General features: G+C 44.7%; 1 protein-coding gene across 5 annotated transcripts in view; it reads right to left on the reverse strand.

Moving 5' to 3' along the window:
- LOC138249699 (uncharacterized) overlaps window positions 1-19,246 on the reverse strand; it is a 200,731-nt gene that overhangs the window by 167,862 nt on the left and 13,623 nt on the right. For all 5 annotated transcript variants that reach the window (XM_069203687.1, XM_069203686.1, XM_069203688.1 and 2 more), the window contains exons 2-5: window positions 17,076-17,462; window positions 13,505-13,631; window positions 8,283-8,390; window positions 4,600-5,088 (exon numbers count right to left, since the gene is read on the reverse strand). In XM_069203687.1, the coding sequence (XP_069059788.1) occupies window positions 4,600-5,088; window positions 8,283-8,390; window positions 13,505-13,631; window positions 17,076-17,093 (742 nt within the window). In that variant the 5' untranslated portion in view covers window positions 17,094-17,462. The remainder of the gene's footprint in view (window positions 1-4,599; window positions 5,089-8,282; window positions 8,391-13,504; window positions 13,632-17,075; window positions 17,463-19,246) is intronic.

The raw sequence follows: 19,246 nt of genomic DNA on the forward strand, positions 1-19,246 counted from the left end.
CCCCTACCTACATGAAGCTTCTACCTATAGTCTCTGTGACTGAACCTCTAACTTTGGTATATGAAGTTTCCCCACCTTACGTTTTTGCTTCAACAAGGTTTTTTCTGCTGGCTGGGTCATCTGGCATCTGTCTTCAGGAGTGTTTCAGCCTGTCCTCCTCCAGTGACTGATTATATTGTAGTTGTCTGTGGATACCATACATGTTGCATATATATTGCTCATGCACTCCAACCCTCAAGACTGCTTTTAATACTTCCCACTCATTTGCCATAGTGTTGGTTGACAATGCAACAACACAGCTGTGTTACAGGTATATGTTGATGGTTATTTTTAATTCCAGCTGAAATACCCAGTCATATGGTTTTGTGTACAAGCTATTGCATATCAGAAGAGCGAGTGATCAAAGCAGAACCTGCCCTGGCACTGTGCACCTGCATTTTTTTCACCAAGGCCAAAGATACCAAAACATGGTCCAATCTGCTGTATGTGTTGTGTGTGGCTGAGTAACACAAGTATTCTCTGAGCTCTGGGTCGAGTGCTCTCTTTAGATATCAATACAGCGAACATTGTCAATGACTTCTTCTAGTGTTACTATTATGCCAGGTTTTATGGGAAGCCTAGGTGGATGTATATTCATATTGCTCTCATTAAAAAAATTAAAGTCATTTGCCCCTATCCCCTCAACATCTATGTAAGGTGATAAATATCAAGTCATAGAGGGTTCGAAAATAAGTCTGATCATCTGTGTTTGTTGCATATGTGTTGACCAAACATATCTCAGCTCCATCTAGAAGACCATATATCAATATATACCTCCCCTTCACTTCTGCTTCAGAGAAGCACGGATGAAAAGGGATCCAGGGTGCCATTCAGATCAACACTCCCTTGCGTTGGTAGAGCATGTGGAGATGAACATTCAACACTTCTATATTTTCCAGACCTTCTCTTCTTCCTCATGAGTTAGGTAAGTTTCCTGGAGGAATGCAAGCTAAGTAGATTGGCATCTGAGGTATGTGTGCACTCTGTGTCTTTTTTGCAAAGACATAAAGGCCACTACCATTCCTTGTTAAGTCCTTTACAGTCCCACTCATTGTGGTAACAGAAAGAATTCAGGCCCAGACGCCTGGACTAGTCTACTGAAACTTGCCCATACATGTCTGAGGTAATATAATAATCCACACTTTTTTCTGTGCTATGGAGGGGCCAATGACCTGTGCATCCTCCTTTCAGAGACAAGTAGCACAGATATGCCAGCAGGTTGCAAGGTGTTTCTGATCTAGTACTTTAGAAACTGCTCTGGGGCAACTTTATTGACCTGCTCAGAAAATCTTATGAACTGGAGATTATTCTGGTGGGATCTGCCCTCCTTGTCCTCTAGTCTGTGTGGAATTTGTATGAATTGTGAGAGTGAACTGTTGTCTTCCAATCGGTCACTTCTGCAGTGAGAGTGCAAGTCGACTTTTCAGTGTTCAGAGCTCTCTTACTAAACTTATGGAGGTCCGCTATAGTAAGATTCATCTCAATGGAGATGGAGTCAATTTGTTTCCGGTGTTTTTCTGGACTTCTCTATGGCTGATAGAATTTGAGCACCAAGGAGGCCACGGGATAAACTAAAACCCAGGGCCACCTCAGGGTCGATCTGTGTCCTAGCATTTGTGGCTCCTTCAGCATAATGTTTGATTCTTGTTTGCCGAGATGCATTTGGGGACCTGTCTCTCCCTATAATAGTGCACTGCTAGTATTATTAATACAAACTGGCCTAGAGAAGGAGAAGTATCCTACCCCAGTGTATGACATTTTTAATGCTGAGCAGGAACTGTAGCCCCTTTTGTATTTTGGATCAGGAGCGTACGGCCAACATCAGTCTGAATCCAAATCCACTGAAGGCTAATCACTATGCCAGTATGTCACCCGACTCCACGATGTGCCACTGCTAGCACCATTCACCACTAGGCCTGGCTTTTTACTGCATTTTCTGGCAAACAGTCACTGTAGTTACTCTTATATTTGGCTTCAGGAATGCACTCCTCGTGGCTGTCTGGATTCTTGAGGGAACCACAAGTACTCTGGCCAGAGTTTTAAGTGTTACTGTTTGATAACCCCTGCTCTTGCCACAGAGATGCCATGAACCATTGGTAAGAGGTGACGCTGCCCCTCAACTCCTCAGCTCTATTCTCTGGGACCCATAACCAGCCCAGGAGAGCACCCAAGGACAGGGAAAATGCTGTGGGTGGTGTGCAAAAAGTGGCTCTGAGCCCATGGTTCGACAGATGGGTTTGAGGAAGGCCACTGCTTCCCACCACAGGCTGGGAACAGTGTTTGGCACAGGCCTTTGGGGTGGGGAGGCTACATGGCATCCCAACATGCCACTCGGCCCCTGGACCCGGAACACTTACATTTTCTGCTCACGTTTGTGTGTCCTCACTCAAGAGAGCCAATCCTGTTGTCTCCTCAGTGAAACCTCAAGCACAGAGTCTGTGACTGCTGCCAGCTAGCCATGGCGCTCCACTGCCTCTTTCCTTTGAGTCCCGAGTCCCCATAGGCCGGACAAGGCCCCACCTCAGCTTTGTTCGATAAATGGAGGAACACAACTTCAGAACCCAGGCAGCCAATGGGCTTTTCTCTCAGGCCGCACAGAACTGAAGACCTTCATCTTTGATCACACAGCTCAGCCTGGCACTATCTCAAGTCCTTGGCCTGCAGCACCTGATGCAGACTCAAAGATGCTACATCTGTGTGCTCTGCTTTTTCTTGGAGACTGGGAGTTAGTTCCACGTTGTGGGTTTCAGGATTTTATTGGTCTGTAATGAGGGCTCTGGGAGTCAGTGCCAAAAGTGTATGCTCAACCATTTTGCCACATTATGACCAGAAAATATTTATAGTTTTATAGGTTAAATGCGGCTGATTGATGAACTAGAAATAGCAGTGAAATGTCTCCTTCCTCGGCTGCCATCAAGACTTTTTTTGCACTAGGCTGAACAATGAGTAATGGGTACTGGTCATTTATACAGGTTCAGGAAAGCCTGTAGCCAACATGCAAGGACTCTTTCTACAATCGTGAACACCCAGGAGATGTCAGATCATTTGTTTTTACTTATGTATGCACTTCAAAGCTCAATACAGCTAATGAACTGCAAAGTCAAGAGTCACTTATATTAGGTACTTTTTTAGGGCAGCGTTTAAGGGCCTTGTACATGGTGCCAGAGGCTGCAAGCACATCCAGGAGCACAAAAAAAACACAAGGAATGGCAAAACCATTAGGCCTTGCCTATGAGAGCTATTGGCTTTGGCAATGATTTCTGTACAGCAGCACAGGTAAAAATATTTAAACAGTGCTGTAATTTGACAGCACGCATTCACTTCCTTTTTATTCAAAAAAAAAAAAAAAATGTGAAAGCAACACGGAGGGTGGGAGGGAAGGATGTGGGTAAAGGGGAGAGGACACGCAACAGATAATGGGGAAGGACGTGGACAACAGAGAGGGGGTGGGAGGGGTTGCGTGGCAAAAGGACAATGGAGGGTGGCAGCAGGTTCTGGAGAGGGAAATAAACAAAAGGGATGGCCAAGAGGGGTGGGGAAGCAAACAGACTACTAAGGGTAGGTGGGAGGTGCTACAAAGGCAAGCTGACAATGGACAGTAGGTGGGAGGGGCTAGGGAAGCAAACTGGCAATGCACGGTGAATGGAAGAGAATGGAGCAGCACGCTGACAACAGAGGGTATGATGATAGGGCAGTAAGCAGATATCACAGGGTGGGAATGAGGTGCTGGGGATGCAAACTGACAACAGATGGAGGGCAGGTGGGACTGAGGAAGAAGCTGGCAACACAGGGTGGTTGGAAGGGTCTGGAGCTGACAAAAAAGGGTGGGCAGGAGAAGATGGGGCAGCAAACTGACACCCCAGAGTGTGCATGAGTAGATGGGGTAGCAAGCTGACCCACCAGAGGGTGGGTGGGACCAGATGAGGTAGCAAGTTGACAATGAAGGGTGGTCGGAGAGGGATGGACACATGGTCTACGGCTTATGGGGAAAATACATGGACAACTTAGGGTTGGCTGGAGGGGCTGGGGAAGCAACCCGACAACTGAGAGTGTGGAGGAGAGAAATCAAGTGGACACAGGGGTGATGGAGAATGAGAACTGCAAGGGAAGGTGGACGGGAGGAAGAAAAAATGGCAAATGAGGGACAGAAAGAAAGAAGAGCAAGGAGGGTAGATAAATACACAAGGTGGGCATCTGTTAAACACACACACTCTTGTAGACTACTTAAACGAACAGAAAAAATGAACACCTGTAAGATGAGCAATAAAAGTACACAACTAGTGAGTCCACACTTTAGGAGAGGGACAAACAAAAGAAGAATAGTTAACGCCTACAGAAGCTGGCGAATAAGAAGCAGGCAAATGTGAATGACAATGAAGCCAACAAAGGGAACACAATGGATGATAACAATATAACTTGCAACAGACAGCATGCGTTCTGTCAGACATAAACAAAAGCAATAGGACTGCATGCTATTTTTTATATTGCCTCCCTTTTTCAACAACAAAACTACCTAAAATTAATTTTTCCCTTCCAGTGTACATCTGAATGATCACTCACCTAAGGGCTTTTCGACAACAGATTCACAAACGTGAGTCCGGTGACGCTTCCACTGAGAGACCCACCGAAAGGCCTTCCCACATTTCTGGCAGCAAAATGGCTTCTCTCCTGTATGAATGCGCTCATGGGCAATGCAGTGAGACCTGTGACGGAAGTTCTTCCCACACCCATTGCAGATAAACTTTCCGCCTCTTCTGTAGGCTTTTAATCCAGAAATTGCAGATAGGTCTTTGGGGTAGATAACCTCACTCTCTTTGGCTTTCTGGGCTTCATCTTGCAGTAGTTCCACTGTTTCCATCTTGGTAGACTGATCACTATCACAACCTTCATAATCAAAGGACACATTCCATCCATCTTTTGTTGCATCTTTGTCTGATGAGGATGAAAGATGTGGGCTCCCTTGGTTTTGTCGAATTGCATAAACAGAACTATCTCTGAATTGCACAGATTCCAGATTTTCTTCTCCAGCATTGTAAATCAGCCCATCATCTGTAAAAAAAGAACATTTTCTTTACACACACTACGGTCATAGTAAAAAAAACTAAATAACAACAATAAGTACAACATTTGAAATGTGTTATAGTGCGTTATAGACACAATGTAAATGAAAAGTTTAAAGATTCACTAGCATATCTAAATTGAACAATTTACTGAAATTGTTTTGTTAAAAAAAATGTTTAAAATAAAATAATGCTGAATTTTGGGAAATACTTTTTGATTTAAACTCTGGAATGTAATGCTAAATTGACATAAGAGAAATTCAATGAGCTCACACATAAATGGTCACTCATTCTTGTCATGAAGGGGGTGGGGGGGAGTTGAAGGTATGAAATGAGTCCTTGCATTTTGCCTAGATGTCTTCCATCCCGCTTTTAAAGAGAAATAAACAACCAATACCACATACCCATAGGCAGGGAAAAGCAATGGATTGGTATAAGCAAGCGCTCACAACACTGTTAGAAGGCTGACAAAGAACAGTTAATTTCTACTATTAGCAAACAGCCTAACTGCCTGGACAAGGCATTGCCCAGTTAAAGCAGCAGGACAAAGGGGGTCATTCTGACCCTGGCGGTCCATGGCCGCCATGGCGGAGGGCGGCGGAAGCACCGCCAACAGGCTGGCGGTGCTTCCTGGGCGATTCTACCGCCGCGGTCAGAAAAGGGGAGCCGGCAGTTTCCCGCCGGGTTCCCGCTGGCCCAGGGTATCCGCCATGGCGGCGCTGCTTGTAGCACCGCCATGGGGATTTCGACCGCCTTCCCGCCAGCCTGACACCGCCAGAACCAGGATGGCGGGAACGGGTGCCGTGGGGCCCCCTAACAGGGCCCCACAAAGATTTTCACTGTCTGCTTTGCAGACAGTGAAAATCGCGACGGGTGCCACTGCACCCGTCGCACCCCTGCAACTCCGCCGGCTCCATTCCGAGCCGGCTTCATTGTTGAAGGGGCTTTCCCGCTGGGCCGGCCGGCGGTCTTCTGGCGGTCGCCCGCCGGCCCCGCGGGAAAGCCAGAATGGCCGCTGTGGTCTTTTGACCGCGGAGCGGTCTTTCGGCGGGAACCGCTTGGCGGGCGGCGACCGCCGCCCGCCGCGGTCAGAATGACCGCCAAAGAGTCCCAACACATACAAAAATAAGCTGGACAACCCTTTATCTTTATCAAACCAGAATCTCCCAAAATTAGGTTAATTCACCACATTCCCTACATCCATGCCAGACACAGGAGTGCATTGACCCATTTTCTGGAAATCCAGATTTGTGTCCTCCTTTCCCCAAATGCTGGGGATTCTAGCCTAAATATAGTGCTGTGCAAGAAAGAGCTTCTTCCAGGCTGCATGCGACCAATCCTTGTACCCGCCATTTCACAGCATCAGTGAGGATAAATGCTATGCAGACACAATGAACTACACACACAACTTTAATCATAATACTGGCAGCCGGTAAGGTGACTTACTTAATGGGTAAATGAGGTGCCACTGATACTTGGCAAAATCTAAGCTACAGGTATTAGCATTTGTTACAGTTTTCCACTTTCTTTTAACAAGTACAAAATGAACGTGTTTGCATGAATTTAGCCATTGCTTTACAAAAGCATACAAAACCATACTGGGTGCAGAAAACATTAGAAATGGTGACAGTCTGCAGAATCCTTAACCAAAGAAAACTGTTGTGTTACTGCAATTGAAATCTAGGGCACCTAACAAGCAATTGTGTTTTGGTGTAAGGACAAGAGCCTACAGTTTCAAGCCAGCCCCTTTAGGAGTTAAGATCAAACAGGACGACTATTTTTCGGTAGTGCAGTCCACTCCAACAAATCTCATGCCAGCCATGAGGCTTTCACCTAGGAAACCTGAAGTGCTAATGTCCGAGAACGATATCAATAGGTAAGTCTGAGCCTTTCCTGAATGGTTGGAAGCATGTTTCCTGGGTTCAGTACAATTAAGAATTTGCAGAGAAATAACATGTTTTGCATGTCGAGAATTAAAAACTCCATCTGTACCACACCACTCTTGTTTGTAATGGATAAAGTAGAAACCCATATTCAGACAGAAGGGGAAATAGGTTTATTGTCTCTAGGCCAGTTGTTTTTTCCAGAATGTCAGATATGGGGAAGGAGTCTCTGAAGGGCTTCATACGGAGTCCAATAGACTGTCTAAAGTCCTCCATGACAACCCATCTGGACTTCGGATGAGAAACTTTTTTCCCACTTCTCACTGGACCTCCAGTAAATAGGGTGGGGAACTTCTCCTTCGTTCTTAGATGGTGACGTGGAAGGGGGACAGAGGTCTGATCCCCTTTCTACGTCCCCCCCAGGGTAATTAGCCCTGTATAGCAGCTTTCATCTGCTGAGTGAACAACAAAACTCTTATAGTCACCTCGACCTGTCATTAGTAGTCTAGGTAAAGGGATAATGTAAGGGTTGGCAGGAATAAAAGAGGACATAAACAAATGCAGAAGGAAGAAAAAAGCAGGAAACTGGAGAGGTACTAGAAACAGATATGTATAAAGAAACAAAATGCAACTTTTTTCTTTTCCCTCTAGTTTAGACATCTGTACACGGAAAAATAGCCTTAACATTTAAAGAGAGGTTTGGCGGAAACTATACCAAGGGGCTGAAAGAGCTAAGACCTTGGAAAGAGAAAACTATTTCCCATAAAAAGTAATGTTCCAACATGTTTCATATGTTGAGCCTTAATTCATAACTACTCTAACCTCATGTAGAGTTGAGAAGTAGGATTACACCCATCTGCTGATTGTCAGAAAGAGTTGAAGGAAGACCAGCGCCTAAACAGCCGGGATGTGTGTGTTGTTCTGATCACTCAAGTTGCAGTCTATAAAAAGTTGACATCTGCATTGACTTGTTGCAACAACTTTCTTGCTTACAGCAACTAGGGTTTTTGCATTATTGTCTAATAGGAAAGACTAAGGAAGCTGGATTCTAGTCCCAACTCAGCAAAGCAAAGACTAAAGAGTGGAGACACAAGCTCTTCAAGCAGCACTGCGCTTGGCATAGCTTTTCCAGCAACTACTGCAGAGCACTGTGGATTTTTACTTATCACAAAACCCACTTTTATAGCAACAGTTTCAGACAATAACCCGCTAGTTTCTGTGTATCACTGAGAAATAGGGGAAGGCCATTTCCACAACTACTAAAACTGTACACAAGAAAGTGTAGAATGTTCTCACTCACCTTCCTGAAGCCTGCCCGAAACCTTATTTATGCCACAGTCACTCTTAAAACATGGAGCTTCCCCACGCTCAATCTTCAACACAGTGTCAGGCTTCACTGTACTTAGACCTGTTTTCAAGAAAAAAGGAACATTTAATTTGCTAGCAAACATTACTTTCCACTATGTATCAGTTGCAACTTATGGTTGATAGGGGCAACTATACACATTTGTGATTCCCCACTCACTGGATGTAGATTTTCTACCACCCTCCAGTCTCACCTATCAAACACCAAGAGAATTCACCAACAAGTCTCATTTGACACATTTGACTAACATAACAACAAATCCATTCACACACCCAAAAGTACATTTTCATGAGCCAAATTAGGCTCTGGTCTGCAATAGATACCGCTGAACTGTTTGGAGCTATCTCTAACTATGGAAAGTGCAGCAAAACTATACCAACAGCTTAGTGTATCCTGTACTGCGTGTGCTCTTGAACTGAACGGATCAAAAGCCCAGAAAAGGTGTTTTTCTCAGGTCATCTGGGGGTTGAGGAATATTAGTGTGAATAGTTTAATTGTCCTACCCTCTTCTCACTTTGTCAGGTGAATCACGTTAATCTATCATGTTAACCACACAGCCTAAACTGCTCCAAAGAAGCAACATTATACACATGGCAGTCCGAACTGGTGGCACGTCTGCATGCTGTGAATACAGCCGCCAGTTCCTCAGGAAAGAAGGTTAGAGATGGATGTATTCCATATGGGGGAACAGGATCTATCCTACATGCACATCTTGCTGGCATAGGTAAGCGAGAGGTAAGAGGTTGAATTTTGTTAATCAAATACTACCTAGCAGCTTTGAAGAATTCCTGCAAGGTTTGTTTCCTATGTATGCTGCAGCTGTGCCAACAGTGCAAAGTGCTTCAGGTTTGCTAGTCAGCTGTGTGTGAGCGAGCAAGCAACAAGTGTTTACAGGCAACGTTGTTTTATTATAGCCTTTCTCTTTGTTAGCTCCCTGACTATGCCAAACAGATATACACTTTGGGAGCAAAACCAGTAAGTCAATAGCTTACTTAAAGAGCAGCTCTGGTGTGGCTGTCAGGAAGGGCTTCTCTTGGAGGTAAAGGTAAGTCAGCGGTTACTGGGTAGTATTGTGTGGGTACTGTCATGTATCAACCAAATCTACTGCACTCATACTGGAAACCAAGGTACTCCCTTTCGAACACTCGAGTATCCCAGGGAAGCGTAGTGCAAGAGGACTTCAAGCAGAGCAGAGGCTGCTGTGTGTACCCGGAGTGCTCAAATCTCTGAACCTCAACATAAGGAATCAACCGTTACTCCATTTTCAGTGAAGAGCCTTGAGTGCGCAGTATATACAATAACAATTGCACAGTTGTAGGAAAGTACCATCTTGCCTGGCATGTTACCCCCATATTTCACTGTATATATGTTGTTTTAGTTGTATGTGTCACTGGGACCCTGCCAGCCAGGGCCCCAGTGCTCATAAGTGTGCCCTGTATGTGTTCCCTGTGTGATGACTAACTGTCTCACTGAGGCTCTGCTAACCAGAACCTCAGTGGTTATGCTCTCTCTTTGCTTTCCAAATTGTCACTAACAGGCTAGTGACCAATTTCACCAATTCACATTGGCATACTGGAACACCCTTATAATTCCCTAGTATATGGTACTGAGGTACCCAGGGTATTGGGGTTCCAGGAGATCCCTATGGGCTGCAGCATTTCTTTTGCCACCCATAGGGAGCTCTGACAATTCTTACACAGGCCTGCCACTGCAGCCTGAGTGAAATAACGTCCACGTTATTTCACAGCCATTTACCACTGCACTTAAGTAACTTATAAGTCACCTATATGTCTAACCTTTACCTGGTAAAGGTTGGGTGCTAAGTTACTTAGTGTGTGGGGACACTGGCACTAGCCAAGGTGTCCCCACATCGTTCAGGGCAAATTCCCCAGACTTTGTGAGTGCGGGGACACCATTACACGCGTGCACTATACATAAGTCACTACCTATGTATAGCGTCACAATGGTAACTCCGAACATGGCCATGTAACATGTCTAAGATCATGGAATTGTCACCCCAATGCCATTCTGGCATTGGGGTGACAATTCCATGATCCCCTGAGTCTCTAGCACAGACCCGGGTACTGCCAAACTGCCTTTCCCGGGGTTTCACTGCAGCTGCTGCTGCTGACAACCCTTCAGACAGATTTCTGCCCTCCTGGGGTCCAGCCAGGCTTGGCCCAGGAAGGCAGGACAAAGGAAGCTCCGAAGAAATCTCCCGTGGGACGACGGAATCCTCCCCCTGCAACCACAGGCACCAAAAGAACTGCATCACCGGTCCTCTGGGTCCCCTCTCAGCACGACGAGCGTGGTCACTGGAACTCAGCAACTCTGTCCAAGTGACTCCCACAGTCCAGTGACTCTTCAGTCCAAGTTTGGTGGAGGTAAGTCCGTGCCTCCCCACGCTAGACTGCATTGCTGGGTACCGCGTGATTTGCAGCTGCTCTGGCTCCTGTGCACTCTTCCAGGATTTCCTTTGTGCACAGCCAAGCCTGGGTCCCCGACACTCTAACCTGCAGTGCACAACCTCCTGAGTTGTCCTCCGGCGTCGTGGGATCTCCTTTTGTGACTTCGGGTGAGCTCCGGTTCACTCTTCTTCGTAGTGCCTGTTCCGGCACTTCTGCGGGTGCTGCCTGCTTCTGTGAGGGCTCCCTATCTTGCTGGGCGCCCCCTCTGTCTCCTCACGCAATTGGCGACATCCTGGTCCCTCCTGGGCCACAGCAGCATCCAAAAACTCTAACCGCGACCCTTGCAGATAGCAAGGCTTGTTTGCGGTCTTTTTGCGTGGGAACACCTCTGCAAGCTTCTTCACAACATGGGACATCCATCATCCAAAGGGGAAGTTCCTAGTCCTCTTCGTTCTTGCAGAATCCACAGCTTCTACCATCCGGTGGCAGCTTCTTTGCATCCTCAGCTGGCATTTCCTGGGCATCTGCCCAATCTCGACTTTGTCGCGACTCTTGGACTTGGTCCCCTTGTTCCACAGGTACTCTCGTCCGGAAATCCACCTTTGTTGCATTGCTGGTGTTGGTCTTCCTTGCAGAATTCCCCTATCACGACTTCTGTGCTCTCTGGGGGAATATAGGTGCACTTTACACCTACTTTTCAGGGTCTTGGGGTGGGCTATTTTTCTAACCCTCACTGTTTTCTTACAGTCCCAGCGACCCCCTACAAGCTCACATAGGTTTGGGGTCCATTCGTGGTTCGCATTCCACTTTTGGAGTATATGGTTTGTGTTGCCCCTATACCTAAGTGCTCTCATTGCAATCTATTGTGACTGTACATTGCTTGCATTACTTCCTTTTGCTATTACTGCATATTTTTGGTATTGTGTACATATATCCTGTGTATATTTGCTATGCTCATACTGAGGGTACTCACTGAGATACTTTTGGCATATTGTCATAAAAATAAAGTACCTTTATTTTTAGTATATCTGTGTATTGTGTTTTCTTATGATATTGTGCATATGACACCAGTGGTATAATAGGAGCTTTGCATGTCTCCTAGTTCAGCCTAAGCTGCTTTGCCATAGCTACCTTCTATCATCCTAAGCTGCTAGAAACACCTCTTCTACACTAATAAGGGATAACTGGTCCTGGTACAGAGTGTAAGTACCCCTTGGTACCCACTACAAACCAGGCCAGCCTCCTACAACAGTGTAGACACAATCTGCCACTGAAGGGGAGTTTGGTATCCAGGCCTCCAAAAAAAGCCAGGAAGAGAATCGTGCCCTCAGCCTCTCACAGGGGCACCATTGAATAGTGCACACTGGGGCCAGTCCTGGTTTAGACTGAATCATTCATATGGAAGGATGATTGCAGCTCCTCTTCCTCTGTTCTTGGAATACTATGTCAGTAATTTGAAACTCTTGGTAAGGCAGCTCTAACCAGGTCTCTAGAAGATTACTATATTAGATACTTCACCGTTCAGCATATGTGCTACATCAGCGACTAATTAGGTATGCCTGATAGTAGGGGTGGACTGTGATTTCACCTTCTTGTCCTCAGGTAGTTATTGCTTAAAGATGCCCAATCAATGCCACCTGCTTACAATGCAGTTTGCACTGGCGTAAGAGGATATTACATCAGTAGAGCCTGCAGATGCATGTACTATGGTGATCTGGTCCAAGGGGCAATGGATTGCAGCATCTTGTAGTCTCAAGGGGCTCTTCGGTTTCAAACAAAACATTCTTGCATACTGAGCTGCTGCACTGGCACAGCAATCTCTCTTGCAGCCGCCTTTAGCAAAGCCGGAAAATATCAGAAGGATTTCTATTTATTTATTTACGCTAATTGGAAAAGGGCTCCCTTGAGACAATCCTGTTGAATGCATCTACATTCAAAGTATGACCAGCAAGTGCCAAATCCTGATTCATTAGGATCATCGGAGTGGCAAGGTTCGAGCTCCTGGGATTCCTCTGTCAGGTTTTTATCTGAGGCTATGTGCATAATCCTTATGGGCTGAAAGGAAACTATCAGCAATGAAAGCACTGCCCTCTGCGTTCAGGTTATCAGATCAGTGCAGAGAACTGCAGCACAGACACCTCTACGACGACATGGACCATAAGACAGCGCACCAATAATGTAGACTAATGGACAACCCAAAACGCCTCCTGTGGCGAGGTGGGGCGGCTGCATCAAAAGAGGCAGCGGCGGTAACGGGGTCTTTCCTTGGTATGTTTTTGGGGGAGGGGGAAGTGGTAATCACTCCCATGTCTAATAATGCCTCTAGAATGAATGTATCAGACAGAATGATTGCAATGCTTTGCTGAGATCAGTATCAGGTACTACTCACCAATGGCCCTGTGTCTCATTTCCAAGCAGTGACTGCAAGGCAACACGTTATGGCCACGAAGCGAGCAGAACTTCTGGATGTGTGCCACAGCTGCTTCTGACATTACTTTGTCTGCCTATTTACCATTACACTTACCATTCCCTTTAAATTATCACCTCGTTTTGATCTTCACCCCGTTAACACTGAAAACATATTGTGGTATTTTAGTAGAAATTACAGTATTTTAATATAATAATCTGAAGAATAAAAAGTATACATTCTTGAAGTAATATTATTTATGAACAGCAGTCATTTTTGACCTCCTAAAGCTCTCAGTGCTCCTGGCACTAAGCCATGGAAACGAAGGATAGCATACCTACCCACTGATCGCAGAGTTTGGTAATTTTCGTTTGTCACGCTCGTGTAAAGAGCTTTCTGCCATTCATTCAAAGAGAACCATTCCTCCTCCGAGAAATACACTGTGACATCCTCAAACGTGATGGGCACCTGCAACACAAATCACAACACACTAAGGGCCATATGTACGAACACATTTTCCCATTGACACAGAATGGTAAAAACCCTTTGATACATCTGGTCCTAACTACCTTCCTTACTCATCACCGGAAGGAAAAAAAACTCAGGCAAATACTATAGTGAAGATGTGAGTCACAGCAACAACATTTCAATGTGACTCAGACTAGGCAGTGCTAGTAGGCAAGAGTACCTCAACGCCAATATAAGCATAACTAAAATAAGTTTGCATACAACAGACTAAGGTAAAGATGGATTGACCACTTCTGACAACTCTGCATGGAAACTTTCCCTTTTCTGTTGTACTTTGGAAACCAAGGGTTTCCACAGTGCAGACTATTCAACAACTGCAGTGCCCAAAGGAAAAAAACACCAATGGAAGACCCAGTATTCCTCAGAACAGTCATCAACAATACAGTTGTAGTAGAGGCAGAAAACCCTGTGCCTCCAGAAGGCCAGTCACACCTCTTGATGCTGGACCCTGTACTCCCAGACATGGGCCTGATCAACAAGGAGAGATTGTTAGTGGGCCAATTGTTTTGCAGGAATAGATGGAGTTGATATTATTACACTGTCATCGCTACTGTTTCCCCCTCACATTTTACTGACTAGAATGAAAACCTCGCAATAGGTTTAGTTGGACCCATTATACCCCTGTCATATGACTCCACTGAAACTTGTACTAGGCCCCCATTGTCGCTATGCTGATTTCCTCTCACAGTGCTTCAAATACATTTAGATTGTTCAGCAATGTGTCATGTTTAAAATCACTCTCAATGGTAATGACTATGAAAAGGGTTCTTCAGGGATGTGGAATTCCTATCGCCCGACACATCTTGTTTGGGGTCAAGGGCAACAAGTTTTTATGTTTACTTTGTCCTTGGGACAAGTAGGCCCAACCCCCTGCAGCACAAACCCTTTGGCTGCCTGTTTACAGAGAGTTGAACTCTCTGCAGTTGAGGTAATGTATTTCCAAAGGATAATGCTGTATGAACTTGTATTTATGGTTCATTATTTGAAAGCCTTCATTATTAGGGTGCGTGCTGTAAATAAATGTTTTAAGGTCATACTTCACTACTGACGTTGGTTCCAGTACAAAAAAAAAAAACATGTACACACATGTTTGAAAAGTTTAGGCTAAGAGGCTAAGTATAATGCTTCCAGAATGCTCTCTGATTATATGCAAATGAAGTGTCATTTAGTAAAATGTGTTGATGCATGCTAGTATTTCCCAAAAATATTTCTAATGGAAAATCAGTGTAACCATTTTCAACACGATTATGGGAAGCATGAAAATAAACAAACACTGACAAAGCCAACTGATCTGACATATTTTAGTTTCATCAATGCGTGTCTTGTTTTGACATGGCTTTTGTAACACTTTATTGTTGTGGGAGCTACCAGGCCCTCAACATTGTAACAAACATTGGCAAAACCCCCCCAAAAAGTTTTTGAACTCTTAAAGCACACGTTGCCACCAGCGGCATAACAAAGGCCCCGCAGCCGCCCTCCAGGGGGCCCCGTCAGCACAGCACCTGCCCTGAGTGAGTCTGGAGAGGGGGCTCCTCCATGTTCTTTGCAAAGGGGCACCCTCCAGTTTCGTTACGTCACTGATTGCCACTGTAGTTCCTGACACTGAACAAAACTACTTTGTGTGGCAATATGCTCCTTGTGGAAGAGCAGAATGCGATCACTCACAGTAAAGCCAGCCGAAAGAGAGAGAAATAGAAGTTTAATAAAAACAAAATGTCTTTGTTAACACCAGACCTAATTAAGGACCAAGACCCACATGTAGGTAGCTTTTTGCATGTCGCAAACAGCGACTTTCGCTGTTTGCGACGTGCAAAAAGCACATTGCGATGCACAAACCCAGTTTTGCGATTCAGTAACCTGGTTACCGAATCACAAAACGGGTTTGCGACTCGCAATTAGTAAGGGGTGTTCCCTTCCTAATTGCAACTCGCAGTGCAATGTAGGATTGTTTTGTGACCGCGAACGCGGGCGCAAACCAATCGCAGTTTGCACCCATTTCAAATGGGTGCTAACACTTTCGCAAAAGGGAAGGGATCCCCATGGGACCCCTTTCCCATTGTGAATGTCACTGTAAACATTTTTTCAGAGCAAGCAGTGGTCCTGTGGACCACTGCCTGCTCTGAAAAAATGAAACAAAAACGTTTCATTTTTCGTTTTTGTTATGCATCTCGTTTTCCTTTAAGGAAAACGGGCTGCATTACAAAAAAAACTGCTTTATTGAAAAGCAGTCACAGACATGGTGGTCTGCTGTCTCCAGCAGGCCACCATTCGTGAGGGGGTCGCAAATTGCGACCCACCTCATGATTATTCATGATGTGGGCATTTGCGAAGCCCTTGCGAATCACAGATGGTGTCAAGGACACCATCCTACATTCGGATTTGCGACTCGCAATTTGCAGGTCGCAAATCTGAACCTACCTACTTGTGGCCCCAAATTCTTAAAGAAAGTCACAAAAGTGCACCCATGGTATATGTCGTACCCCTATAAAATATTTGTGAACTGTATTTTAGCGTGGGTAAATACGATGTGTAGATTTGCTCATGTGAAAATCTATTGAGCATTTGCAAGTTCATTTTCCCTCCAGCCACTTTCTTCCCAACCCTGGAAGAAGTTCTAATTCTGCCATTGTCAGGAGTAAATGTCCAACCTTTCTTATTATGGGAAAATATTAGAGTGAAGCTGGTAAAAATCTTTAAAACATGCAGGTTAGTAGGTTTGCAGACTCAAAGGCCTTCCAGCCCTGGAACTATTGCTTACTGCTTCCTCCAGCCCCAGTATGCAGATCTGCAGAAAGGTGGCAAAATAAGCAAATTTCTACAGTAGGGATTGAAACTCCAAGTATTCAAGCCCTACTATGGTAGTAGCCCTGGCATAATCAGAGAGGCTATTAATTGCTGCCATAATTTGTCGCCACACTACATGGCACCAAAGGGACAAGTAGATCTTTTTACAGGACAAGTAGATTTGAGAAGCAACCTGTCCCCTGGACAAGTAGATATTTTAATAAATTCCACACCCCTGTTCTTACACATGTAATGATATCAACCCCAAAACTTGCACTTCCATGACACCTGTGGCCAAACAAACGAACTGTGTCCTTCACTGTTGAGCTCAATTGGTATCCCTTTATGTATGCACACGTCATGGAGCGTGTGAAGTTCATTAAATGATGCCAGATTACACCTTGGATTAGTACCACAGTAGCGAGGTTTTGGTTTTCTACAGTTGTTTCCACCTAACCAACCAAAGTGTAAAGACTAAGGGAGAACCCTCTCGCCTTTGCACTTGATTTAAATCAAGGGGTCATTTCACTTAAAGAAGGAAAGAGGGCGGGAAGAAATGCAGGGAAATGGAAGGCGGAAGGGGGGAACACTTGCACTTACCTCTTTTGTACACGCCATTTGGGGCTGAACACGTTCAGGGGTTCATGTAGAGCACTTCCAAGAGTCACAGCATGATCAACTAATCCATCTGCATCTACTAATGTTCAAACTCCACATAATAAGCTGCTCTCCCAGAACACAACCAGTGTCCTCCAATACTTGTCCGATACATGGTGTGCTTTAATGCTGTGTCTTCGGGTTGGTGCATGGTCCTGAAGCTTAATTCACCACAGAGTATAATTTGAGATACTCTGAACAGTTATGCTTCAGTTTGTTCCAAGGGGAATTAAGACAGCCTGTTATTTCTGCTTTCTTGCAGAATGAACGGAAGAAGGAGGCACATTGCGCTGTGGCCTACAGAAGCTTAGAGATGTTGTTTTTCAGCTCCTAATGGATCAAAGAAGTGTACAAAAGTAGTTATAGTATCTAACATAGAATCAACTAAATTTTTGACATGTTAACTTAAACAACAAAGCGACACAATGCAGGTCCAATTTTGGTTCTACCACTGAGAGAGATGGCAGGAAGAGAAACCATGACCATGAGGGAAAAGGATAGTTTAGCAGAGGATGTCTCTCATGACTGATGCTTGTTGCAGCGTACGTCCTGTTGCAGAATCGATTCTGAGAACAACCTGGGTATGGATCCTGAACCACCAGCTTCTTATAAATAGTTCTGCATCTGTGTCAGCCACATCCACCAACTCCACCATTCCACCATGAATCAGCTGCAGAGTGTACACAGGCCATGGGAGCAAGAAAAGTTCTCCTCTTAGCATAGGTGATGTGTAAGTGGTTTAAGAGAGGAGTATGGCAAACATATGAGCCTACATCTGTTTTCTAAAGCTTGCTTGATTCAGAATTTGAACACTGTGTATCTACCAGGTGCACCCACCTGTGTTGGTTTTCTGCTGTATGTGATAATCTAGTACCTTTGAAGTTCTTCAAGCAGTACTGTATAAGTTGGGTGTGTCATACATATGCTATGGAAAGGTTCATTCACTTTCCACTTTCTTGAAAGGGCTGAAGGGACTTCCAAAGAACGTTCTAAAGCCATGTTTAAAAACTTAGTGGCAGTTTTGTATGAACACATAGGCCTTCTCCTCTTTCAGGCCCAAAGTAGAACTTATACTACAAGTAGGGTTTTCAAGATCAAGGTTTTCACCTTGCTAGCTCTGCTATCCAGCCTTGATTGCATTAACTGCAGGCATCCTACAGTTGAGTCTATTTCCTACATTACCTATAAAGTCTTGTACCTGACTGATCAAACACACTAATTGGTCCACCGTTTCCTGATGTCTTTCTGTGTTTTACAGTAGCAATAGCTACTCCTACCCTGAACTCATTCTTTGCAATTCTAAAAACTATTGTCTGTCATTTCACTTGAATATTTTACAACAGAAGCCAGCATGTAACCCTATTTTTTTTTCTCTTTTGAAGTGTGGATTCTGGTTAGTACATTCTAAGATCAATGGCAAATTAGCATTGGCAATGCCAAAGGGCCTTGCTTATGAGTAAAAATGCCTTTCATTTTATTCCTGGGTTTAGGCACTCAGTAAGTCATTTTATATGGATTGTCACTCATCTTTGCACTCACGCATACATTCACCCATCCATTGACTCATTCTTGCATTTACCCTCTGACACAACCACAGTAATACACACCCAAACTCAACAACCTATGCAAAATGAATTAAAAGAATTCAAGTAGAGAAAGAAAACATGTGGTCATCTAAACACAGGAAGAAAATGTTTGCTATAACAAAACTAAACATAGCAGCGGGTGTCTGTCTTGCAGTAGAACTGTACACGCAGTATTGTTTCTAAGGTCTGGCTTGACAGTGCAGCTGTTGCCAGAAAATTAAGTGAGAATCACCAGAAGAGGGTCTTTTGCTCCGCTCACACGTTGGGAGTGAGGAGTACATGTTTTGATTGGGCAGAAGTAGTGTGTTTCCACAAAATAAGTGTTTGTCCTGCAGACAGCTGTGATCATTTTTGTTCATTTATCCAGTCGGCTGAGCTTGAACTTTCAAGGACACACACCTGACATTATAGTGCTATTAAAGTGACTTAGGTAGCCAGATAATTTACGGTGTTTTTTTCAGGCAGCAGCTCAGATGTGAGGAGGGCAGTCTTTAACCTACATGGACATTTTAGGTCTGGCTTGACAGT

This window comes from Pleurodeles waltl, chromosome 8 (genome assembly GCF_031143425.1).
Source record: "Pleurodeles waltl isolate 20211129_DDA chromosome 8, aPleWal1.hap1.20221129, whole genome shotgun sequence".
In the NCBI taxonomy this organism is placed as follows: domain Eukaryota; kingdom Metazoa; phylum Chordata; class Amphibia; order Caudata; family Salamandridae; genus Pleurodeles; species Pleurodeles waltl.